Raw genomic sequence first — 21954 nt, forward strand, 5'->3', positions numbered from 1 at the left:
CCTCCCACGTCAGCCTCTCAAGTAGCTGGGACCACAGGCTCACACCACCTCACCCAGCTAATTTTTTTTTTTTTGGTGGAGACGGGGTCTCACTGTGTTCCCCAAGCTGGTCTTGAACTCCTAGGCTCAAATGATCCTCCTGCCTTGACCTCCCAAAGTGCTGGGATTCCAGGTGTGAGCACCAAGTCTGCTGCATCTTTATGTGAATTTATACTCAAGATTATTATTTATTTCCTCGTAAATATAAACTCATATAATACGTATTTATATAAAACCATATTTTAGTGTTTTTTTTTGTTTTTTTTTTGAGATGGAGTTTCGCTCTTGTTGCTGAGGCTAGAGTGCAGTGATATGATCTCAGCTCACTGCAACCTTGGCCTCCTGAGTTCAAGCAATTCTCCTGCCTCAGCCTCCCAGATAGCTGGGATTACAGGTGTGTGCCACCATGCCCGGCTAATTTTTGTATTTTTAGTAGAGATGGGGTTTTGCCATGTTGGTCAGGCTGGTCTTGAACTCCCGACCTCAAGTGATCCACCCACCTTGGCCTCCCAAAGTGCTGGGATTCCAGGTGTGAGCCACCATGCCTGGCCCCCTTATTTTAGTTTTAAATGGATTATTCGAACATCTGATCTGTTCATTCAGACAAAATTCCTGGAGTAGAAGCTAAAGCCATGACCAGGTGTTGGATAAGGACCTGCTATTTCCCAGTTCTCAGGTCCCCTGGGCTCTCCCTTTGCTTTGCGGGGTGCCCTGAGCCTGGGTTGGAACCCCTTCTCCCATCCCTGTGCCCAGAACACTCCTGGGCATCCTCCTTTTTGTCCTCGGCTGGGCTGCGTGCTGTTTCTGTGGTTCATTTCTTCTGCAGACAGCGTTCTGGGACCACAGCCTGGGGGCCCGGTGGCAGGTGAGGGTGTTTGCCCTTCAGGCCGTGCAGTCCCAGCCACAGTGAGAGGCTGCTCTGTCCGCTCTGCCTAGAATCAGAAGGAAATAGCTAGTAACTCTTAGGATTTTTAGTAATTTAGGAATAATGATAGCGCTTAAAATCTAAATTTGTGTCATCTTCTCAAGGGTTTTTTGGTGTTCTTGTTTGTTTGTTTGTTTTTGTTTGTTTTTGAGACAGAGTCTCGCTCTGTACCCCAGGCTGGAGTTACAGTGGTACAATCTCGGCTCACTGCAACCTCTGCCTCCCGGGTTCAAGCAATTCTCCTGCCTCAGCCTCCTGAGTAGCTGGGATTACAGGCGTGAGCCACCACGCCCAGCTAATTTTTGTATTTTTAGTAGAGATGGGGTTTCACCATGTTGGGCCAGGCTGGTCTCGAACTGGCCTCAAATGATCTGTCTGCCTTGGCCTGCCAGAATGCAGGGATTACAGATGTGAGCCACCAAGGGGTTTTACTGTCAGTCATCAGTTGAATTTTTTGTTTTCCTCTTTGTGAGTTTTCACTTAATGCTAACTGCTACGTGATGGTAACACTGCAACGCCCCGAGAGCCTCTGGTAACCTGAGGGAGCTTCGTGGCCGATGTGTGCGGCATTATTCCTGCTTGTTGGTCATCATGCCTGCGAAGCCCGTTGACTTTGGCTTAGTATTTTCCCGCCCTGATGTTCGCTGTTGCTGATGAAGGCTTCACGTGGCATTTACAGGGCCCTCGTAGATGCCATCCCTATCTCTCTGTTTATCTTTTTCTTTGTTACTGGATTCAGAGTGAAGCCACCACTCGCTCTCGAATCGCGCGGACGCTGGGCCTGCGCAGGCCTGTTCACAGCAGCTGCATCCCATCAGTGTTGAAGCCAGTGGAGCCCTCCTTGGGGCTGCTGAGAGCGGATATTGGAGCTGCCTCTCTGTCTCTGTTTGGAGATCCCTATGAGCTGGACCCCTTCGACAGGTGAGCGAACTGGTGATGGTCCTGCCTGGGCACCCGCTCCTCTCCCTGGGGGCTGTGGGCACGGGGCCCCGAGGTGCATGCGGAGGTGTTAGGTTTTGTGTTTGTGAGTGAGGGTGGCCATTCCTCCCACCGCCATACAGTGCAGGTGGGCAGCGTGGAACTTAGAGGTCTGGTGCGGGGCCCACATCACACGTGCTGCCACGTGGCCAGTGCTCGGCTATCCTCCTCCGTGCCGTCTCCCTGGGCTGGGGGTTCTGGGAGCTGGGAGTCACCTGTTTCCTTTGGCCTGTGTCCTCCCCTCTAGCAGTGAAGAGCTTTCTGCAAACCCTCTTTCTCCTCTGAGTGCCAAGAGACGGGCTCTGTCCCGGTCAGCCCTGCAGTCCCACCAGCCCGTGGCCAGGCCCGTCTCCGTGGGGCTTTCCAGGTGTGTGAGGGCAGAGGCTTCTGGGGAGGTGAGGGCAGCAGTCGGGCATTGGATGGGGGTTCCATGGTGGGGCCGCGATAGCCTGGCTCTCTGTGGCCCTGGGTGGCCTCAGCACCTCCCCTCAGCTGTCACGCTGATCAGTCGGCTCTTGGCGTGAGGCAGTGCTGCAGCCCATCCTGCGTCAGAGGCCACTGCCTGCCCGTGAGCGTGGACTGGGAGTTGCTGCAGCTCCACGAGGTGGCCCCTCTGCCCCCCACCCTGGCCTGAGAGCCACCAGCACAGGGACACCGCCTCGGGCAGGAGCAGTGGCCCTGGTGAATGAGGCTGTCATCAGAGGTCACCTTTTGGCCAGTTCTTTTGTTTCGCCACAAGAACAAAAAAAGAATTAACCAAAACCAACAAAACAGGTAAAGATGCTTGTCTGCCCCCTCCCGCCTGTTGGTGGAGTTGGGGGTGGCAAAGGCACCAGAGGTGACTTCTCCCAAAAACACCTGGTTTCCCTGGAGCCAGAGCTGCGAGGTGGGGCTCCCTCCCTCCCTCTGGGAGGCCCTGGTGAGCACCTCTTAGAACAGCAGCCAGAGCCAGGGCTGTGGGGGAGGCGCAGGCCCGGCCCAGCCCCGCTCTCCCTGGCTCCCGCCTGCTGCAGGGCTCTGCCTGGGTGCCAGCCCTCAGGCCGTGGGAGGCAGTGATGGCAGGGCCTCGGGTCTGTGCCCACAGGAGGTGCCTCCCTGCTGCGGTGCCAGAGCCAGACTTGGAGGAGGAGCCAGTGCCTGACCTGCTGGGCAGCATCCTGTCGGGCCAGAGCCTCCTGATGCTGGGCAGCAGTGATGTCATCATCCACCGCGACGGCTCCCTCAGCGCGAAGAGGGCGGGTGAGCGCCTCCCCTGCCATGGCCCCTTCCTCTGTGGGCTGCTGGTCCTCAGGCTGTTCCCAAGTACTCAGCCCATGTCTCACTCACGGAAGATGTAGCTGAAGTTGGGGGGACTATTCCTCAGCCATTTTTCTCCATTGATTTCCCTTCTTGAGCAGTTTCTCAGTTAGCTCCGACTTCTTGCCCAGCCCCGCAGCTTCACGTTCATAAGAACATGTCCTAATGGGGTACTGCCCCCGCCCCTGGTTAATATCGTATCCTGTTGGCCTCAGGCACTGTACTTTGTCATCCACAGAGTGGCTGTTGAAGCAGCTCTCCAGGTGTGGAAAGGCGAGGTGTCTACCTCAACAGGCAGATGGGAGTTTAAAGCACACGACCTCACAGAAAACCAGTTGTGATAAAAGTTAATCCACTGACATTTAAGAAGAGTAGGTGGTAAATGATTGCCGTTGGCTTTTTGTTTTTTAGCTCCAGTTTCTTTTCAGCGAAACTCAGGCAGTCTGTCCAGAGGGGAAGAAGGATCCAAGGACTGCCTGCAGCCCCGAGCACTGCCCTCCGGGAGCCTGGCCCAAGGCCCCTCAGGAAACAGGCCACAGAGCACAGGGCTCAGCTGTCAAGGCAGGTCTTGCATCCCCGCCCGCACCTCAGGGGCACCTGTGAGGCTGGACTTGTCAGCAACCCCTGGGTCGGTTCAGGCTCAGAACTTGTCAAATGGGAGCGCGCCTGGCTTCAGACAGAGTCACAGCCCCCGGTTCAACGGCACCAACAAGCACACTTTGCCCCTGGCTTCTGCCGCGTCTAAGATCTCGAGCAGAGATTCTAAGCCCCCATGTCGCAGTGTGGTGCCGGGGCCTCCCCTGAAACCAGCGCCCAGAAGAACGGACATCTCTGAGCTACCCAGGATACCAAAGATCAGGAGAGACGACGGTGGTGGCAGACAGGATGCATCCCCGGCCCACGGGCAGAGCATTGAGATCCCCAGCGCCTGTATCAGCCGACTGACTGGCAGGGAGGGCGCCGGGCAGCCAGGGCGAGGCACGCGGGCAGAGAGCGAGGCCAGCAGCAGGGTGCCCCGGGAGCCCGGCGTGCACACGGGCAGCTCCCGGCCCCCAGCCCCCAGCTCCCATGGCAGTTTGGCCCCACTGGGACCATCAAGAGGGAAAGGGGTTGGGTCGACCTTTGAGAGCTTCCGGATCAATATTCCTGGAAACATGGCACATTCCAGCCAGCTCTCCAGTCCTGGCTTCTGTAACACGTTCCGGCCTGTGGACAATAAGGAGCAGAGGAAGGAGAACCCCTCACCCCTCTTCTCCATCAAGAAGACGAAGCAGCTCCGGAGCGAGGTCTACGACCCATCCGACCCCACCGGCTCCGACTCCAGCGCCCCTAGCAGCAGCCCGGAGAGGTCTGGCCCTGGCCTCCTGCCCTCTGAGATCACACGAACCATCTCCATCAACAGCCCGAAGGCCCAGACGGTGCAGGCTGTGCGCTGCGTCACCTCCTACACGGTGGAGAGCATCTTTGGTACAGAGCCCGAGCCCCCTCTTGGACCGTCCTCTGCTGTGTCCAAGCTCCGGGGTGCAGTGGCTGCCGAGGGGGCCTCTGACATGGAGCGAGAGGAACCCACAGAGAGCCAGGGCCTGGCTGCCCGGGTGCGGAGGCCATCCCCACCAGAGCCCTGGGATGAGGAGGATGGGGCGTCTTGCAGCACCTTCTTTGGCTCTGAGGAGCGGACGGTGACCTGTGTGACTGTCATGGAGCCAGAAGCCCCACCCAGCCCGGACGTGCCGCAGGCTGCCACCCACAGAGTTGTGGAGCTCAGGCCCCCTTCCCGGTCCCGCTCCACATCCAGCTCCCGCAGCAGGAAGAAGGCCAAGAGGAAGAGGGTGTCCAGGGAGCACGGACGGACGCGCTCTGGGACGCGCTCTGAATCCAGGGACAGGAGCTCGAGGTCAGCATCACCATCAGTGGGTGAGGAGCGCCCCAGGAGGCAGCGGTCCAAGGCCAAGAGCCGGCGGTCCTCTAGCGACCGCTCCAGCAGCCGAGAGCGAGCTAAGAGGAAGAAAGCCAAGGACAAGAGCAGGGAGCACAGGCGGGGCCCCTGGGGCCACAGCCGGAGGACGTCCCGGTCGCGTTCGGGGAGCCCTGGCAGCTCTTCCTACGAGCACTATGAGAGCAGGAAGAAGAAGAAGAGGAGATCCGCGTCCAGACCTCGGGGAAGGGAGTGCTCCCCCACCAGCAGCCTGGAGAGGCTCCGCAGGCACAAGCACCAGCGGGAACGCAGCCACGAGCAGCTAGAGAGGAAGGAGAGTGTGGTGTGGCCCCGAGACCGGAGGAAGTGGAGGTCCCGGTCCCCAAGCTCAGAGCACAGGGCACGGGAGCACAGGCGGCCACGGTCCCGCGAGAAGCGGCCGCGGACCCGGTCCCATTCCCCAGAGAGGAAGGGGGCTGTGAGGGAGGCTTCCCCAGTACCCCTTGCACAGGGGGAACCAGGGCGGGAAGACCTCCCCACCAGGTCGCCAGCCTTGGGGGAAGCACATGTCTTGCCGGAGGTGGTTACAGCCAACAAGGCCTCCCTGCAGGCTCCCCCTGTCCTGGAGGTGGCAGCTGAGTGTGAGCCCGATGACCTGGACCTGGATTATGGCGACTCCGTGGAGGCGGGACACGTCTTTGACGATTTCTCAAGCGACGCCGTTTTCATCCAGCTCGATGACATGAGCTCGCCACCTTCTCCCGAAAGCACAGACTCTTCCCCGGAGCGAGACTTCCCACCGAAGCCTGCGTTGCCCCCAGCCAGCCTGGCCGTGGCCGCCATCCAGAGGGAGGTGTCACTGATGCACGATGAAGACCCTTCGCAGCCCCCACCCCTGCCAGAGGGCCCCCAGGAGCCACATTTGCTCAGGCCGGACGCGGCTGAGAAGGCCGAGGCACCCAGTTCCCCGGATGTGGCGCCTGTGGGGAAGGAAGACAGCCCTTCTATGAGTGGGAGGGTACAGGAGGCAGCCCAGCCTGAGGAGGTGGTTTCACAGACCCCCCTGCTGAGGTCCAGAGCCCTGGTGAAGCGGGTCACCTGGAACCTGCAGGAGTCGGAGAGCAGCGCCCCCGCTGAGGACAGAGCCCCCCGTGAGTAGGGCCCCGGCCCCCACTGAGGACAGAGCCCCCAGTGAGTAGGTCCCCGGCCCCCACCGAGGACAGAACCCCCAGTAAGTAAGGCCCCAGCCCCTGCCGAGGACAGAGCCCCCAGTGAATAAGGCCCCGGCCCCCACCAAGGACAGGGCCCCCCATGAGTAGGGCCCCAGCCCCCGCCTGGGACAGAGCCCCCCGTGAGTAGGGCCCCAGCCCCTGCCTGGGACAGAGCCCCCCGTGAGTAGGGCCCCGGCCCCCGCCTGGGACAGAGCCCCCCTGTGAGTAGGGCCCCGGCCCCCGCCGAGGACAGAGCCCCCTGTAAATGTGACCCCTGTCGAGGACAGGGTCCCTGAGTGAGTAGGGCCCTGGCCACCACAGGGAGCTTCTGGAGCCAGGGAAGACTGGGATAGTGGGTGTGGGGGTGTCCTGCAGGTGGGCAGAACAGGTCATGGTCGGGGATCAGTGGCTAGGAGCTGGCACACCTCGCGACCTCCCCTTGCTGCTGGGGGTGGATCTGAGGGCTGCTCTGTGGTCCTTGCTCCTGGCGCTTTTCTGGATTTTTCCAGCTGTGAAACAGCATTCTGGTCAGGGGTGGGCACAGAGCACCCACCTCTCTCTGTTGGGCCCCCAGGGGCACCACTTCACAGGCCACAGAAGCCCCGAGAAGGAGCCTGGGACATGGAGGACGTGGCCCCCACAGGGGTCAGGCAGGTGTTCTCCGAGCTGCCCCTTCCCAGTCATGTGCTTCCGGAACCTGGGTTCCCAGACACAGACCCCTCTCAGGTGGGTGCCTGGGCTGGAGGGCTGTGGGCTGTGGGCAGTGGCCTGGCACCCGTGCCACACAACACACTAGGCTGGGGCTGAGGCCTCATGGCTCCTGGGCACAGAGCTGCCAGCCGTAGGGCCCAGTTCTCAGCAGGGGTGTCCTTCCCAGGTTTATAGCCCCAGCCTGCCGCCTGCCCCGGCCCAGCCCTCAAACATCCCACCCTGCGCACTGGTCAGCCAGCCCACGGTCCAGTTCATCCTCCAGGGGAGCCTGCCGCTAGTGGGCTGTGGGGCAGCACAGACCCTGGCCCCAGTGCCCACTGCCCTGACCCCAGCCTCAGAGCCAGCCAGTCAAGCCACTGCAGCCAGCAACTCGGAGGAGAAGACCCCGGCCCCCAGGCTAGCTGCGGAGAAAACCAAGAAGGAGGAGGTGAGTCCTGCCTCCTCCCACTTTCCCCATGTTCCCGTCTTACTTTGAAACTAAAGTTGTTGGGGCTGAGTTTAGGGGCGGAAGCTGGTCGCTGTGCCTCTGGAACTGCAAGGGTGTCCAGAACCACAGTGCCTCTGGCCAGACGGACTCCCGGCCCCCTGCCTGGCCGCATCACACACGTGTCCCCCTCTAGTACATGAAGAAGCTGCACATGCAGGAGCGTGCTGTGGAGGAGGTGAAGCTGGCCATCAAGCCCTTCTACCAGAAGAGGGAGGTGACCAAGGAGGAGTACAAGGACATCCTGCGCAAGGCCGTGCAGAAGGTGGGCTGTGCGTGAGCCTGTGTGTGGGGCTCGGGGTCACGGGTGGTACATCACTGCTGTCTCGTCAACACGGACTTTGGGGTGACCATGAGTGCAGGTCTGAGATCAGCCAGCCAGGTTAGGGGTCAGGGGGCTGTATTGCCACATCCTGCAGGCCTGGGGTCAGGCCTGTTCGCCTGTGGCTGCCCTGGCAGATGCTTAGGAAGGAGGGTGCCTCAGTGCACCCTGGGTAATTTAAAATTACCCAGCTTACACCCAGCTTACAGGTGGGAGAACAAGACCCCCAGAGGTGAGCAGGTGCCTGGTGACGTCTCAGCCCACGCTCCCCCCTGACACCATGGGACCCTCAGTGGCCTTGTGAGCGGCATAGCGATCAGGACGGGGGTCCCACATAGGTGGGGCGGCCCCTGCCGCTGTGTCTGCATGCTGCACCCAGGGCCGGCTCCTGAGCAGGGCAGGCGAGGGAGCCCAGCTTTGGCCCTGGGCTCTGGCCCGGAACATCTGGATGTGAAAGGGCGTTTGGTGATTGCACCTCTTTCTCCAGATCTGCCACAGCAAGAGTGGAGAGATCAACCCCGTGAAGGTGGCCAACCTGGTGAAGGCATACGTGGACAAGTACAGGCACATGCGCAGGCACAAGAAACCAGAGGCCGGCGAGGAACCGCCCACGCAGGGGGCCGAGGGCTGAAGCCAGGCAATCAAGGGCCATGCCCGGGGAGCTGTCGGGAGTGGCGGGAAACGGGGCCATGCCCGGGGAGCTGTCGGGAGTGGCAGGAAACGGGGCCATGCCCGGGGAGCTGTCGGGAGTGGCGGGAAATGGGGGGGCATCAGCATGCCTGCTGTCAGGTTCCTGTGCTGACACCTGGTCTGTGCGCCTGTCTTGCTCACAGTTGAAAACTGGACACTTTTGTATGTATATTATAGATACACTGTTTCCATTCTAATTTATCAAAAATTGATTATCTTTAGAAACCTCTTGATTGACTTACTATTTGGAAGATAAAGCACTTGGTGATCAGGAGGGGCTCCTGGTGGGGTGGCGCGTCCTTGATAAATCTCTAGGTGGCCTCCCACCAACAGCTGCTGTGTACCTCTGGCTCTGAATTAGGAATGTCTTTACTTTCTCTTTTCCAATTATGTTGTGCTCTTGTAAATAATTGCTCAAGTTTGCATTCAACACAGTTGCCTCCTGGAGGCAGGGTGCAGCAGTGGCAGCCTGAGGGCTGGCAACAGGTGTCCGGCGTGGGGAAATGCTGTCCCTGCCCTCGGCACAGCTGGTGGGAGTGGCTTTGGCAGCCACCGGCCTCTCAAGGGTCTTGTTCTTTGAGTCAAAGCTTGGCTGTGATGTGTGTGGTGAAGACAGAAGTGAGTTGGTGTGCAGGGAGGCCGTGGAGGTCCCCTACCTCCCTGGGCCTCACCCGTGTTCAGCCTGGACCCAATTCCCCACCAGCCAAGACGCCCGTACGTGTTCTGGAGTTCTCTTTATTAGACTGGGCGGCCGCGGCCAGCTCTAGGCGGGCTGCTGCAGCTTTCTGGAGTTCTCATTAGATCCGGTTCTAGGCGGGCTGCTCTAGCTCCATAAGGAAGCACTCGATGTCGTCATAGAGGCTGTTGGCGCTGGACAGGCAGAGGCCGAGGCTGCTGCTGTCCAGGGAAGACACACCCTCACGCTGCGTGCCCTCCACGTGCACGCGGCACAGCCAGGGCTCCAGCTGCCAGGAGGGATTGGGCGTCTGTCAGTGACCCGGCGTGTGGCCTCCCCTCCCCCTCTCCGAGGCCCTGAGGGCGTCAGGCGTCTGTCAGTGGGCCTGAGCACGTGGCCTCCCCTCCCTGAGGCTCTGGTCTCACCTTCACCAGGACCAGGCTCTTCTCCTTGGGCCTCCCAGCCGACAGGTCCTGCCCGAAGCCCAGGTAGATGGTATAGCATGGGGAGCCACGGCGCTGCCGTGCCCGGAATTCCACCAGCTCTGAAGAAGGGGGCTCTGCTGAGTACCTCGCAGGCAGGTGCTCCCAAGGACCCCTGGAGACAGCCCCCCAGGCAGAGGCCTCACTGACCTCGGAAGAAGACTCTGAAGTCGAAGATGGGGGTGTCACAGTTCCGAGGCAGCAGGCAGGCTGGGGTGGAGGGGCTGGCGGAGCCTGGGGGGCCGCCCACCTCCCAGTACACCTTGCACTTGCCCATGCGCCGGGCCCACAGCTGTGGCCCCCGAAGTTCTAGGTGCAACCCAGGGGCCACATGCCGCAGCAGTTCCTCCGTGTAGCGCAGCTGCTTCTGGTCGGGGAGCTCGGCAGGGCTGGGGAATGCTACCTGCTGGGAGTCTGTGGCCCGGACAGCTGGGTCTGGGGGGCCGTACAGGAACGTGCAGCTCGGGTGTCCCACCACCTTCTGCAGCACCGTGCGGCCCTTGTACATGATGGTCACGTCCAGCGCCCCTGGGCTGGGCTCTGTGTGGAGACCAAGCTGTGAGTGACGGGGGTGGGCGGGGACAGGCTGCCCCTTCCTAGGATCCACTCACCTGTCACCGCGGTGCAGGCGCTTGGGGAGGGTGCCAGGTACGGCTCTGCCTGGTGCGGGGGCTCTGGGGCCGCGGCCTCGCCTGCATCCGGAAGGGAATCCTGTGCTGGCACCTCATCCCTAGCCCCTCCCTGTGCCCCAGGCCTCCCAACCCCTACTCCTCTCACCTGTCATTAGTGCCGCGGGCTGGGGCCCGGGGCTGGGGGTCGTCTCTACTGCCGACCCGTACAGCTCCCCAGCAGGGAGCCCTGGGCCTGAGGAGGGGAGGACAGTGGGAACGGTGGTCCCCTCCTACTTCTCCAGCTCCCCAATCCCCAGCCCCCTTCTCAAGTGTCCGTCCAGGTACACTGGCCCCTCCCGTGCTCTCCCCCGCCACTCCCTGGGCACTGCCCACACCTCCAGCACAGGCCCCAGTCAGGGGAAGCCCTTGTCCCTCTCCAGGAGCCTCGGCTGGGACTGGATCTGCCCCCCATGACGCTGTCAGCAGATGGTCCGCCAGGCAGCTCTGTTGCACTGCCTGGAGCAGGAGGTCCCCTTTGTCACCAGCTGGGGCAGGGAGGGGGCCTGGGGCTTGGAGTCCAGCATCTCTGTGTGCCAGGAATGGCCCTGGGGGCCCACCCTGCAGGGAAAAGTCAGGGTCAGCTTAAGCAGCTCCGCGGCCTGGCAGGAGGAGAGGCAGGCAGAGAGAAGGCTACCTGTGGTGGTGGGACAGCCGCGGGGGCCTCTGCCTCAGTCTGGTCCGTGCCTGGGCCTTCTGAGGGAGAATGGGGCAGGCGTTAGGCCCCGAGACCAGAGTGAGAGACACAAGGAGAACTTGGTGTAGCCCCCACCAGCTTCCTGGCTGTGAACCCTTAGGCTGTGGCCTGAGGAGGTAGGGATGTAGCTCCACCTGTCTTGGACCTGCTGGCAGCCTCTCCTAGAACAGCTTCTAAAACCACAAATCTGACCCAGAGAATGTTCCCCTTTCCCCAAGCAGGATGAATGCCAACGCCCTTGGCAGCCGGCGTCGCTCACCTCGCCAGCACAGCTCCCGGCTCAGCGCGTACACCTTGTGCGGGTCGGCCAGATCCCCCGAGTTATCTCGCAGCATCACGAAGCGGCGCGTGCTGCGCAGTGCGCAGCGGAAGTTGGTTTTCCAGCCGGCGCGCTCCGCAGTCTCAGCCTCGGGGGGCGGCGGGTCACCTCCCCTGCTGCTAGGCGGCCACCTGCCGCGGGCCACAGCCCAGGCCTGAAGAGGGGGACGGAACACGTGGGCCGGGCCCGCGGTGTCCTAGGCGGGCCCTCCCACCCGGGGCGGGGCCGGGGTCCCACCTTGAAGATGCGCGCGTCGGCCTCGCTCAGGTCCTTGCGCGCGAAGTGCTTCCAGGGCACGCGGAAGCAGGTGCGGGCCTCGTCCAGCCACTGCAGCCCCTCGTAGCAGCCGCTGCTGATCTCTCCAAGGAGCCACTCTCCGAACAGCACGCGTGGGGCCGCCCTGCGGGTGCCCGGCCGCGGAGAGTCAGGGCCGGCTGCAGGGCGCTGGGGGACCGGCATCTGGAGAGGGTGGGCCGGGCTCTTACCTCTCAGGAACCAAGGCCATTGCTGCTTCTGCAGGGGCAGTTAGGTGGCGGTCAGGTGTTACAACAAGGGAGGTAAGGGCTCCTGTCGCTGCAGACGCCAGGCTGCGGTCACAGGTCGTGTGGCCAGGTGTCACAGGTGTCCACAGGTGTGGACTGAGGGCTTGTAGCCACCGACGCTGCCTCGGTGTGGATCTCTTGGCAGAGGGGGCTACAGGTGTGACTGCAGGTGTGGCCGGTACGCACACATGAAGTCACAGGTGTTGAACCAGTGTCCAGGCCTGGCGGGCAGGTGCAGGCCGGACCCTGCGGAGACGGGAAAGGCGACGTCAGGGGCGGGTCACGCTCCTGGGAAAGCGAAACCTAAACAGTGGCGCTTCGCACCCTCCCCGATGCCACCCCGTCCGTTTCTCAGCGCCGCGGAACCCCGCCTCCGCCTCCGCCTCCGTCCCTGCCTCCCTCCCAGCCGGACCCTCATCCCTCAGGCTCCCCCAGCCCTTGGCTCTACCCCTCCGGGGTCACGGAGCCCCCGTGGAGGCTCTCGCTCCCGGGCCTGCACCGCGTGGGTCTGGGGTCCCCAGTACCTGGGTGCCAGAGCCGCCGGGACGGGAAGTTTCGTCTCGCGGGGAAGCGGAGGGCCGGCGCTTTTATGGTGGCCGGGCCGGAGGCGGGGCTCAAGGAGCTGCAGGTGCAGCCAAGGAGGTCCCGTGGCCAGGCGGGAGTTTCCGGGAAGGGTGCCCGCCGCCTGTTCCTACTATCGGATGCGACCAGCGGAACCCCGCCCCGGGCAGCGCGAAGTAGGGAGGAGTGGAGGAAGTAGGGAGTGGTTGCAGTGACCCGAGATGGAGCCACTCCACTACAGCCCAGGGAACAGAGCAAGACTCAGTCTCAAAAAAAAAAGAAAGTGGGTAATGGGAGGTGGACGTGCCTCGAAAAAGGGGCAGCTGCACCGTTTGCGTTTCTTTTTTTGAGATGGAGTTTCGCTTTTGTTGCCCAGGCTGGAGTGCAGTGGCACAATCTTGGCCCACCACAACCTCCGCCTCCCGGGTTCAAGTGATTCTCCTACCTCAGCCTCCTAAGTAGCTGGGATTACAGGCATGAACCACTACGCCTGGCTAATTTTGTATTTTTAGTAGAGACGGGGTTTCTCTATGTTGGTCAGGCTGGTCTCGAACTCCCGACCTCAGGTGATCCGCCCACCTTGGCCTCCCAAAGTGCTGGGATTTAGGCAAGAGCCTCCGTGCGCAGCCCCCTTTGGGTTTTTTAGATTGTTCAGACAAGAATATCAGATACTCTCACAATTAAAACATTTGGAAAGGAATTAATGGTGTATTTTCATTAGAGAAAGTGCTGACAAGCCACAAGGGACCCCTTGATGGTTCTGGGCATGGGCACCCAGCCTAGGCTCCGGCCTTGGGAGAAGCGAGGGGAATGTGTCTCTCACCCCTAGGCCTCCTGGTCCGGCTCCTGCTCAGGCCACACGGCACACCCACCCCCAGCGCACCTCAGTCCAGGCCTCTGGGCGGGTTGTTTACTGCTGTGCCCCAACCCAAGCATGTAGATTTCAGAAGGGGACTAGGCCCCCCGGCAGGTGTTTGAGACCACCGGCTCCCAAGTGCATCGTCCTGGGGGTTTGCATCGTCTCCACAGCCTCCCCAGGCAATCTCTGTGTAGGGTCGGGAGCGGGAGGTCCCCGGTGCAGGTGGGGGGAGGGGAGCCCCCTCTCGGGCTGTGGTTAGAGCGGGAGAGGAACTTCCCAGGCCAGCTGGCACGGAGCCTCGGGAAGGCGGCAGGCACAGCAGGTGGTTTACGGGAAGTGCTGCAGCCTTGGGGTGGGGACAGCGTGGCCAGACCCGCCGCCCCCATCTGCACACCCGGGCTCAAGCGCTGATGACGATGGGGGACATGAGTGAATGGGGCCCCCGTGGACCCGCGCACCTGCCCCACGCCATGGCCTGAGTTTCGGGAGCCTCGCTTTATTCTGCCTCGGGTTGAAGGTTGGGGGAGCGGGACCTCCAGTGCCCACGTGGCCGGGGGAGAGGGTGGAGGGACTGCTTAGATATAGGAGTCATCGCCACCAGGCGCATCGTGGGGACCCCCACCCCTCCCCGCACCCTTGCCCTCGTCGCCGCTGCCCTCGTCGCTGGCGCCATCCACGTCCAGGGTGGGCGCGTTGAGAACGACCACGTCTGCCTCTGCCCCGATGTCCTCGCCAAACCAGACGGCCTTGTACCCGCCCTCCGGCCGCCGCTCCTTGGTCAGGATGGACCTCACTGCTGTGGGGCTTCCGCCAGCTCGGGCCGCTGCGGGGGGCTCAGGGGCACCGCCTGTGGAGGCAGGGCCGGGGGGCTCGGGCTCTGCGGGCGTCGGTGCCTCCGTGGGCTTGGGGTCGCGCGTGGGGCTGGGGACGGGCGCCCAGTTGGCCTTGTGGTCAGGGAGGAACGCCTGGTTGTCAAAGCCTTGGGGCTGGGGCTCCTGTGGGCGGGAGTCGAGGTGTCAGCAGGGTCCCTGGGTCTCTGCAGCCTTGGCCTCTGCACACCCTCATTCCACGCTGGACACTCATCCGCCTCCACATCTGCCCCTGTGCCCTCCCTTCTCCTGTCCCCCACTCCCTGCCTGGTTGCCTGCCCTGTCCTCCACCCTGGGCCTCACCGGAGCTTTGCCAGAGCAGCACTTGAGCCGGGGGCCATAGTGCTTGTGGACAAGGACGGCGAGGCCAAGGAGAGCCAGCAGCAGCAGCGCACCCAGCACCCCTCCCAGGGCTGCCATGTCCACCACCGAGAAGCGCTTGTCCTCCAAGGGGCCGCCACCTGGGATCACAGTGGAAAACGCCATCACCCCCGCACTGTTGAGCGCCCCAGGCATTCCCCATGCCAACCTGTGCCAGGCTTGGGACACTTGGGTTCCACCCAGGCCTGGGCTGTCTCCCAGATCTCAGGCTCTGCTGACCCTGGCTCGAGGGCCCTGTGTGTCTCAGTGAGACCCTGGGCCCCCGCGGGGAGGCCAAGCTGCTCACAGGAGCTCACAGGAGGTGCAGGGACTTGCAGGGTGAGTGGCAGCGGTGGGAATTGTGGGATTCGCTGGACCCCCCATCTTGCCTCTGTCCTACACACATCACAGTTTACCTCACTGGGGGCCTTGGGTCTGTCTGTGTCTGTCAGTCCCAAACAGACCCCTCTTTGGGATTTCATGGTCAGGCCAGGTCAGCCTGGGGTAGACCCTTCCTACAGCGTTTCCCGTACCAGCCAATGACCTGAGTCAGGGAGGGAAGGCAACAGAGTGGGTGCTACCTGAAGATGGGGTGCTCTTGCTGAGGGGCATCGGCTGAGAGGTTCCTGGCTCTGGGGTCTGTGCTGTGCCCCCACCGGGTGTGGCTGGTTGGTGGGAGGTGCTGGTTCCCACACCGGGGGGCATCGGCTGAGAGGTTCCTGGCTTTGGGGTCTGTGCTGTGCCCCCACCGGGAGTGGCTGGTTGGTGGGAGGTGCTGGTTCCCACACCGGGGGGCATCGGCTGAGAGGTTCCTGGCTTTGGGGTCTGTGCTGTGCCCCCACCGGGAGTGGCTGGTTGGTGGGAGGTGCTGGTTCCCACACCGGGGGGCATCGGCTGAGAGGTTCTTGGCTTTGGGGTCTGTGCTGTGCCCCCACCGGGAGTGGCTGGTTGGTGGGAGGTGCTATTTTCTGCACCCGGGGGCCCCCCGGGTGTGGACGAGGTTGGTGGCCTCAGAGTTGTGCCAGAGGGTGGATGAGGGCCTGTGCCTCCCCCAGAGCTGGTCGTGGAGGGTCCCTGGGAGGGCGCAGGGGGTCTGGGGGCCTCGGAAGTGGTGCCGGTCCAGGGCCCGGTTGTTCCTTCAGCCTCTGGGGATGGGGGGACATCTGGGGGCCGGGAACAGTGCTTGGGCTTGCCTCTGCCCGCCCCTTGCACACCTACCGCGGGGAAGGAGCCACCGAAGGGGCTTATTTGGAGAACCCTGGGGGCTCACCTGTGGAGGGGGGCTCACCTGTGGAGGGGGCTCACCTGTGGAGGGGGCTCACCTGTGGAGGGGGGCTCACCTGTGGAGGGGGGCTCCTGTTCGGAAACTTGTATCTCAATGACTGTGATCGCAGTGCCAGAGGTCACCGTGTTGTTGGCCTCAACCTGGGGCAGGAAGGGGCTTGTCCCTCCTGGGCACATCTGTAAGCCCCACACCCTTGGAGATGCCCGCCTGCCCTGCCCTGCACCTCTGCGTAGAAGGCTCCCGCCTGTGCCAGTGTGGTGGTGGTCAGCACAACCTCTCCCTCCATCCGGAAGTGTGAGTGGTTGGTAATTCGATACGTGATGGCCGAGTTGAGGTCCTGGACAGGGTCTCATTGAGTCCCCGGCCAGGCTGCCTCCCACGTACAGCCCTGACCCACCCACAGAGGGGAGGCCAGGTGGGCCCAGGGACTCTGAGCAACAGGAAGGCTGCCAGTGGGGGCGGCAGGCATCAGCCTTGGATGTGCAACCTACCGAGAACTCTGGGTCCTGAGCCTGGATCCTCAGAGGCTGAGAGGGGGCAGCTGCATCCTTGACCACAGCGCCCGCCCCAGCGCCAAGCGCCACAGTGCCACGGTACAGGCTCTGGGGGAAGCGGGGTGGGCTCCCAGCTGCAGCCACAGCCTCCACGGTGACCTGGGTCACTGAGTAACGGGCGAGGTCGGCCTGTTGGCCCTGGAGGCGGGGGAGGCAGCAGTGACTAGTGGGGTTGAAGGTGGAGCTGGCGCTGAAGCCTGGGGCTCAGGAAGGTGCAGACTTGGCGGGGGCCCTGCCCCGGCCCCCCAGCCCTGCCGCCCATGCAGGTGCCCCCCTCACCTTCACCAGCAGAAGGAAGGTCACGGGGCTGGGGACACTCCTGGCCATGGTGAGGTTGCCCGAGTCTGGGTGGATGACGAATGTACCATTCACGTTTCCTGGGGGGATGATGGAAATGCTCAGCCCCGGCCCCCTGAGGCCCAGGGACCCAGCCAGCTCTGCCCAAGGTGGGGATGAGACAGGGACAGAGGGGGTACAGGGCATTGTTGAGGGCTGGGCCCCACTCACCACTAAAGATGCTGTAGATGATGGGCTGGTTGATGCCGCGGTCTCCGTCCTCAGCGTAGATGGGTCCGGGACGCAGGACGAGGGGGGATGGCTTCAGGGATGGCAGAGGGGAGGGCACATCATGGGGCTGGGGTGGATGGCCCCAGCCAGGCCCCAGCCTGGCCCCTCTGGCTCCCCATCAAGGGCAGGGTTGGCTGAGGAGGGGCCCAGTCCCGCTGGTGGCTGGGTGTCCCTGCCTGCCTAGGATAGTCCCTTGTCCCAGCATCACAATCAGTAACACCCCTGTGGGTCCCTTACTAATGAATGAGTCAAGTTGCCCAAAGATACGGAGTCCCATTTGCACAAGGCTTGTCTTGACGGGTAAGCAAACATTTAGGAAGTGGGGGCTCCCGGGGTCTGCATTTCTGCCTCTCATGTACTGTTTGGTGGCCCCGGGTGCCTTGGTGCCGTGAAGGTTTGCAGACAGCCTCTGTGGGCCCAGTGGTGACTGTGAGCAGGGCAGAGATGTCACCACCCTTTAAGAGCTCCAGGGCCCCAGCCCACCTCCCCAGGCCCCTGAGACTGCCTGGCTCTGGGGCCCACGCTCCTCTCTGTGTGTTCAGGGTTTGCTCCCTCACCCCCTCAAGGTGGGAAGGATTGGTTTACAAGGAGAGTCTGTATTTGTTTCAAAAATCACAACCAAAATTGGCCCCACCCCTGACCCCGATCCTGCCCTTCTGATCCTGGCCGTCCCTGTGTCCAGCCTGCCTAGAAGGCCCTGCCCCGTGCACTTCCCCTCCCTCCCCATTACCAGTGTGTGCCCCGTGGGGACAGCCCCGTGGTACTGAGCTTGGATGCAGACGTAGCCGTCTGAGAAGGTGCAGGGCAGGAACCAGGGGGGCCGCAGGTCGGCAGGCACCACGTTCAGCACCAGCGTGGCGGTGGCAGTGTGGCTGGGTTGCACATTCTCCTCCGGAGTGTCCTGCAACAGCCGGCTGTGCTGGATCAGGCCTGGGAGCAGCTGGGGCCAAGGGGGCCTCAAGCGTGTGGGACTCAGGGCTGGGGTCACCTGCTCACCCGCACCAGCAGCCGGAAGGCCATGTTCGGCCGCTCGTAGAAGTCCAGGGGCCGGTCCAGCCTCAGGGCGGGATGGTTTACACTCACCAGGGAGAAGTAGTCACTGGCACCCTGGGGAGAGTCAGGGAGGACAGAGCCTAAGAGCCTGGGAGCGGGAGGGCGAGGGCGGCTGCGGGTGTCAGAGGCGAGGGGCTCGCGCTGGGGTGGGGCGGGCGGCACTGACTGCTGTCATTTCCTGGAGGGTGTAGAACAGAATGTCGTCCTTGTCACGGTCCTCGGCCTGCAGTTGCGTCTCAGGGATGACGGTGGAGTTCACTTTCGTGTCCTGGGGAGGGAGAGGGGCTTGGTCCGGCCACACTCTTGGCCCCTGTGGAGCCCCTGCCCCCACCCGCCCCCTGCCCTCACCCTGGGCTCCCACACCCCCGGCCCAGTCCCCGCGGCTTCACTGGCCTCACCTCCTCCACCCTTATCTCCTTGGTCGTAAAGGGGAATTCGGGGGCGTTGTCATTGACGTCCAGCACTGACACGAACACTCTCAGCTGGGTCACCTGCAGGATGTGGCCGTCAGCCTCTCCCACAGCCCCTCCCCGTCGTGAGGTGCACCCCTCGACAGCTATCCGTCCCCGCCGTGAGTGAGGTGCACCCCTCGACGGCCACCCGTCCCCGCCGTGAGTGAGATGCACCCCTCGACGGCTATCCGTCCCCAACGTGAGTGAGGTGCACCCCTTGACGGTTATCCGTCCCCACCGTGAGTGAGATGCACCCCTCGACGGCCACCCGTCCCCGCCATGAGTGAGGTGCACCCCGCGACGGCCACCCGTCCCCACCGTGAGTGAGGTGCACCCCGCGACGGCCACCCGTCCCCACCGTGAGTGAGGTGCACCCCGCGACGGCCACCCGTCCCCACCGTGAGTGAGGTGCACCCCGCGACGGCCATCCGTCCCCGCCGTGAGTGAGGTGCACCCCTCGACGGCCACCCGTCCCCGCCGTGAGTGAGGTGCACCCCTCGACGGCCACCCGTCCACTCGCTCATTTAGTTGTTGGGGGGCTGCAGGGGGGCTGCACAACTCTAGGCGTTGGGATGCAGAGATCACAAGAGACAAATCTCTGCCCGGTGGTGCCTGTCCTGGCAGGACTTATAACAACAGACAAAAAGGACTTTATAAAGCCAGGAGGTGGCAGGTGCTCCACAGAAGAATAATGCAGGTACTTGGGGATGCAGCCAGCAGAATCTCAGGTGAGGAAAGACAATCTATTTTCTTTTCGCTGTTTTTTTTTGGTTTTTGTTTTTGGTTTTTGGTTTTTGGTTTTTTTTGGATACAGTCTCGCTCTGTCGCCCAGGCTGGAGTGCAGTGGCGTGATCTCGGCTCACTGCAACCTCTACCTCCCAGGTTCAAGCGATTCTCCTGCCTCGGCCTCCGCCCACCTCGGCCTCCCAGAGTGCTGGGATTACAGGCACCCGCCACCATGCCCAGCTAATTTTTGTATTTTTAGTAGAGACGGGGTTTCACCATGCTGGCCACATTGGTCTCGAACTCTTGACCTCATGATCCACCCGCCTCGGCCTCCCAAAGTGCTGGGATTCTAGGTGTGAGCCACCGCGTCCAGCCAGGACTCTTCTTTTTAGAACATAACCACAATGTTGTTGTCACACCTGGGAAAAGTGGTCACTTTCTACCTCAAATGTCCAGGATGCCACATTCCCCGTGGTCTCTGAAGGGTTTTTTAACAATTGTTTGTTTGAATCAGGGCCCACATTATGCACCTGGTTGGTAATTCTCCTGAGCTTCTGTTCATCTGTACCTTTCTCTTTCTCCCATCTTTTTTCCTGGAGATTTATTTGTGAAGAAACTGGATTGTCAGCTGGGCACAGTGGCTCACACCTGTAATCCCAGCACTTTGGGAGGCCGAGGTGGGCAGATCACCTGAGGTCAGGAATTTGAGACCATCCTGACCAACATGGAGAAACCCCGTCTCTACTAAAAATACAAAAATTAGCTGGCCGTGGTGGCGCGCTCCTGTAATCACAGCTACTCGGGAGGCTGAGGCAGGAGAATTGCTTGAACCCGGGAGGCAGAAGTTGCAGTGAGCCGAGATCACACCACTGCACTCCAGCCTGGGCAACAGAGCGAGACTCTATCTCAAAAAAGAGTCCCTCTCTTTCAGAGACACATCCCAAGATACGTGCGGGTGACGTGCCGTGGTGTGTGGAGCGCACAGAGCCTGCTGTGTGCTGGTAGGTGAGGGGGCCTGTGTTGGCTTCAGGATTCTGCAATTTTCCTTAATAAAGCCGAGAAAAATGCCGCTGGTCAAGAAGCAGGATGTTGGGGGAGCAGGGCTGGGATACAACAGGGAATAGGGGGGTTGAGATTTCTCTGAAGACTGCAGTCCTGAGCCGGTGAGGGAGGAGTGTGCCTGGAGGGAGCCCTGAGGCTGCAGCAGAGCCTCCGCACAGTACACCTGGGTTTGACTTTCAGTGAGAAAGGAGCCGTGGAGGGCTGGGGTGGGCTGGGCAGCCTTGGTTTACAACATCCACGGGTGGGCTGGGCAGCCTTGGTTTACAACATCCACAGGTGGGCTGGGCAGCCTTGGTTTACAACATCCACAGGGGCTGTTCTGCCACGTGGAGTGGACTGGGGCCGGCAAAGGGCAACAGGGAAGCCAGTGGGCCAGCTGTTAAAGTTTCCCAAAATGAGTGCTGGTGTCCCGGCCCTGGTGGGACTGGAGGTGGACAGATGGTAGATTTCTGGGTCGAGCTGGGGCACAGCCAACAGATTTACCAATGGGGGGCACGTGGGGAGGAATGGTGAGTAGGAACCAAGGTGGTCCCCGTGACTGGCAGGATAAAGGTGCCTCCCTTGTGGGTGGTTGAGGGATGGGGTGGGAGTCTTGGGCACACTGGGTGGGGTGTCTGCTGGACAAGGGGTCAGTGACAGGGACTCCACAGCTCAGGGCAGAGTCTGGACTGGAGGAAATGTGGGCATCACCCTCGGGGGGGGGGGTGGCATTTGAAACCACACCCTAGCTGATGTCATCAAAGACTGGTCCTGGACCGGTAGGGCAGAGCCCAGCAGAGGTGGCCGGGCGGGACGGGGAGCAGGGCGGGGACTCACCAGTGTGCCTCCGCTCTGACACAGCAGCTGAGCCTCAAGCAGTGAGTTTTCCTGTGGATGTAGACAGGTCTGCAGTCACTGTCCTGCCCCACAGGTGGGGAGACTGAGGCCAAGGGGGCAGGCGCTGGCCCAGGGTCCCCATCATCAGTGGTCAGTGCTGAGGGTGTGGGCCCAGGCAACTTCATCCCGAAATGGCCCAGCCTTCTAGGGCAGGCACCACCAAGCATGGGTGTTAGTGGATGCCCACGGGCATAGAACTCCTAGGCCCCCGAGGGAGGTGTGGCCTGAGGATCCAGGCGCCCTTCTCCTGGGACCCCCACATCCCGCCCACCTGCCGCCCACACCTCGTAATCAGGAGTCATATTGAGAAACAGCTGGTTTCCCTGGATCCGAAATGCGAAGGGGGTGGACAAGGGTCCGAGGGTCACCTCCTGGCCCTCCGGGACGTGGATGTCCACCAGCGGCTCGGTGACATTCTTGTTCTCCTCTACTTCAAAGATGTTCTTGTTCACAGAGCAGTCTGTAAGGTTGCAGAGGAGGGATCAGCGCCTCCCAGCCCCGGCTCCCCGCCGCCCGTGCCCCCACCTGCCCCTGCCCGCACATACACTGGGCCTGGGCCACGGTCCCCGGGGGTCGGCCGAGCAGCCCGGTAAGCAGCAGGGAAGGCCACAGCAGGGCCCAAGACCCCATGATGGCGGCTGTCACCTGGCGGGAGGGTCCGAGCGGGTCTGGCGTCTAGGACTGGCGCAGTTCCTACCTCAGCGACCTTCGCCCCAGCCAGACGCCGCCCACTTTATGATCCTTTACAACCGGCCTCTGCCAAGGGGGCTCCCGC

At 62.1% G+C, this 21954-nt stretch overlaps 3 protein-coding genes across 24 annotated transcripts in view; 1 reads left to right on the forward strand and 2 right to left on the reverse strand.

The window, feature by feature from the left end:
• Positions 1-8796, forward strand: part of PHRF1 (PHD and ring finger domains 1) — a 36747-nt gene extending 27951 nt beyond the window's left edge. For 4 of the 10 annotated variants that reach the window (XM_054437677.2, XM_054437675.2, XM_054437678.2 and 1 more), the window contains exons 11-18: positions 1704-1885; positions 2190-2309; positions 3027-3181; positions 3650-6304; positions 6939-7090; positions 7242-7502; positions 7696-7824; positions 8369-8796. In XM_054437677.2, the coding sequence (XP_054293652.2) occupies positions 1704-1885; positions 2190-2309; positions 3027-3181; positions 3650-6304; positions 6939-7090; positions 7242-7502; positions 7696-7824; positions 8369-8512 (3798 nt within the window). In that variant the 3' untranslated portion in view covers positions 8513-8796. The remainder of the gene's footprint in view (positions 1-1703; positions 1886-2189; positions 2310-3026; positions 3182-3649; positions 6305-6938; positions 7091-7241; positions 7503-7695; positions 7825-8368) is intronic. The other 6 variants (XM_054437674.2, XM_054437676.2, XM_063670639.1 and 3 more) reach the window with 3 other exon arrangements.
• A 494-nt stretch (positions 8797-9290) lies between these two features.
• IRF7 (interferon regulatory factor 7) lies at positions 9291-12661 on the reverse strand. Of its 9 annotated transcripts, none has more exons than XM_054437684.2 (11): positions 12480-12661; positions 11899-12201; positions 11651-11813; positions 11354-11567; positions 11035-11090; positions 10736-10958; positions 10507-10593; positions 10341-10421; positions 9880-10269; positions 9673-9791; positions 9291-9536 (listed from the first exon to the last, which is right to left on the reverse strand). In XM_054437684.2, the coding sequence occupies exons 2-11, from the start codon at positions 11916-11918 to the stop codon at positions 9381-9383; spliced, it is 1509 nt and encodes a 502-aa protein (XP_054293659.1). In that variant the 5' UTR covers positions 11919-12201; positions 12480-12661; the 3' UTR covers positions 9291-9380. The 9 variants fall into 9 exon arrangements, with proteins under 9 accessions (XP_054293659.1, XP_054293658.1, XP_054293661.1 ...); XM_054437683.2 differs by having other exon boundaries at positions 11035-11093; XM_054437686.2 differs by lacking the exon at positions 10507-10593 and having other exon boundaries at positions 11035-11093.
• A 543-nt stretch (positions 12662-13204) lies between these two features.
• Positions 13205-21873, reverse strand: CDHR5 (cadherin related family member 5). Of its 5 annotated transcripts, none has more exons than XM_054437689.2 (15): positions 21725-21873; positions 21464-21639; positions 21120-21170; positions 18462-18554; positions 18230-18331; positions 18007-18117; positions 17741-17911; positions 16951-17041; positions 16723-16820; positions 16381-16581; positions 16113-16226; positions 15945-16029; positions 15186-15767; positions 14548-14705; positions 13205-14370 (listed from the first exon to the last, which is right to left on the reverse strand). In XM_054437689.2, exons 1-15 carry the CDS (start codon positions 21807-21809, stop codon positions 13951-13953), a joined length of 2538 nt encoding a protein of 845 aa, XP_054293664.1. In that variant the 5' UTR covers positions 21810-21873; the 3' UTR covers positions 13205-13950. The 5 variants fall into 5 exon arrangements, with proteins under 5 accessions (XP_054293664.1, XP_054293667.1, XP_054293666.1 ...); XM_054437691.2 differs by having other exon boundaries at positions 13744-14370; positions 15186-15434; XM_054437690.2 differs by having other exon boundaries at positions 13744-14370; positions 15186-15527.
• Between the last annotated feature and the right edge of the window lie 81 nt (positions 21874-21954).

This window comes from Pongo pygmaeus, chromosome 9 (assembly GCF_028885625.2).
Source record: "Pongo pygmaeus isolate AG05252 chromosome 9, NHGRI_mPonPyg2-v2.0_pri, whole genome shotgun sequence".
In the NCBI taxonomy this organism is placed as follows: domain Eukaryota; kingdom Metazoa; phylum Chordata; class Mammalia; order Primates; family Hominidae; genus Pongo; species Pongo pygmaeus.

Coding starts and splice junctions, on each gene's coding strand:
- CDHR5 (XM_054437689.2), bottom strand. CDS start 21,809: ATGGGGTCTTGGGCCCTGCTGTGGCCTTCCCTGCTGCTTACCGGGCTG. Junction 18,332..18,461: donor AGGAGATAAGGGTGGAGGAG/GTGAGGCCAGTG, acceptor CTCCCTCCCCAG/GACACGAAAGTGAACTCCAC. Junction 15,768..15,944: donor ACAGGAGCCCCCCTCCACAG/GTGAGCCCCCCT, acceptor CCCGGCCCCCAG/ATGTCCCCCCATCCCCAGAG.
- IRF7 (XM_054437679.2), bottom strand. CDS start 11,872: ATGCCGGTCCCCCAGCGCCCTGCAGCCGGCCCTGACTCTCCGCGGCCG. Junction 10,422..10,506: donor GCCCGCGGCACTAATGACAG/GTGAGAGGAGTA, acceptor TTCCGGATGCAG/GCGAGGCCGCGGCCCCAGAG. Junction 9,537..9,672: donor AGAGCCTGGTCCTGGTGAAG/GTGAGACCAGAG, acceptor CCCTCCTGGCAG/CTGGAGCCCTGGCTGTGCCG.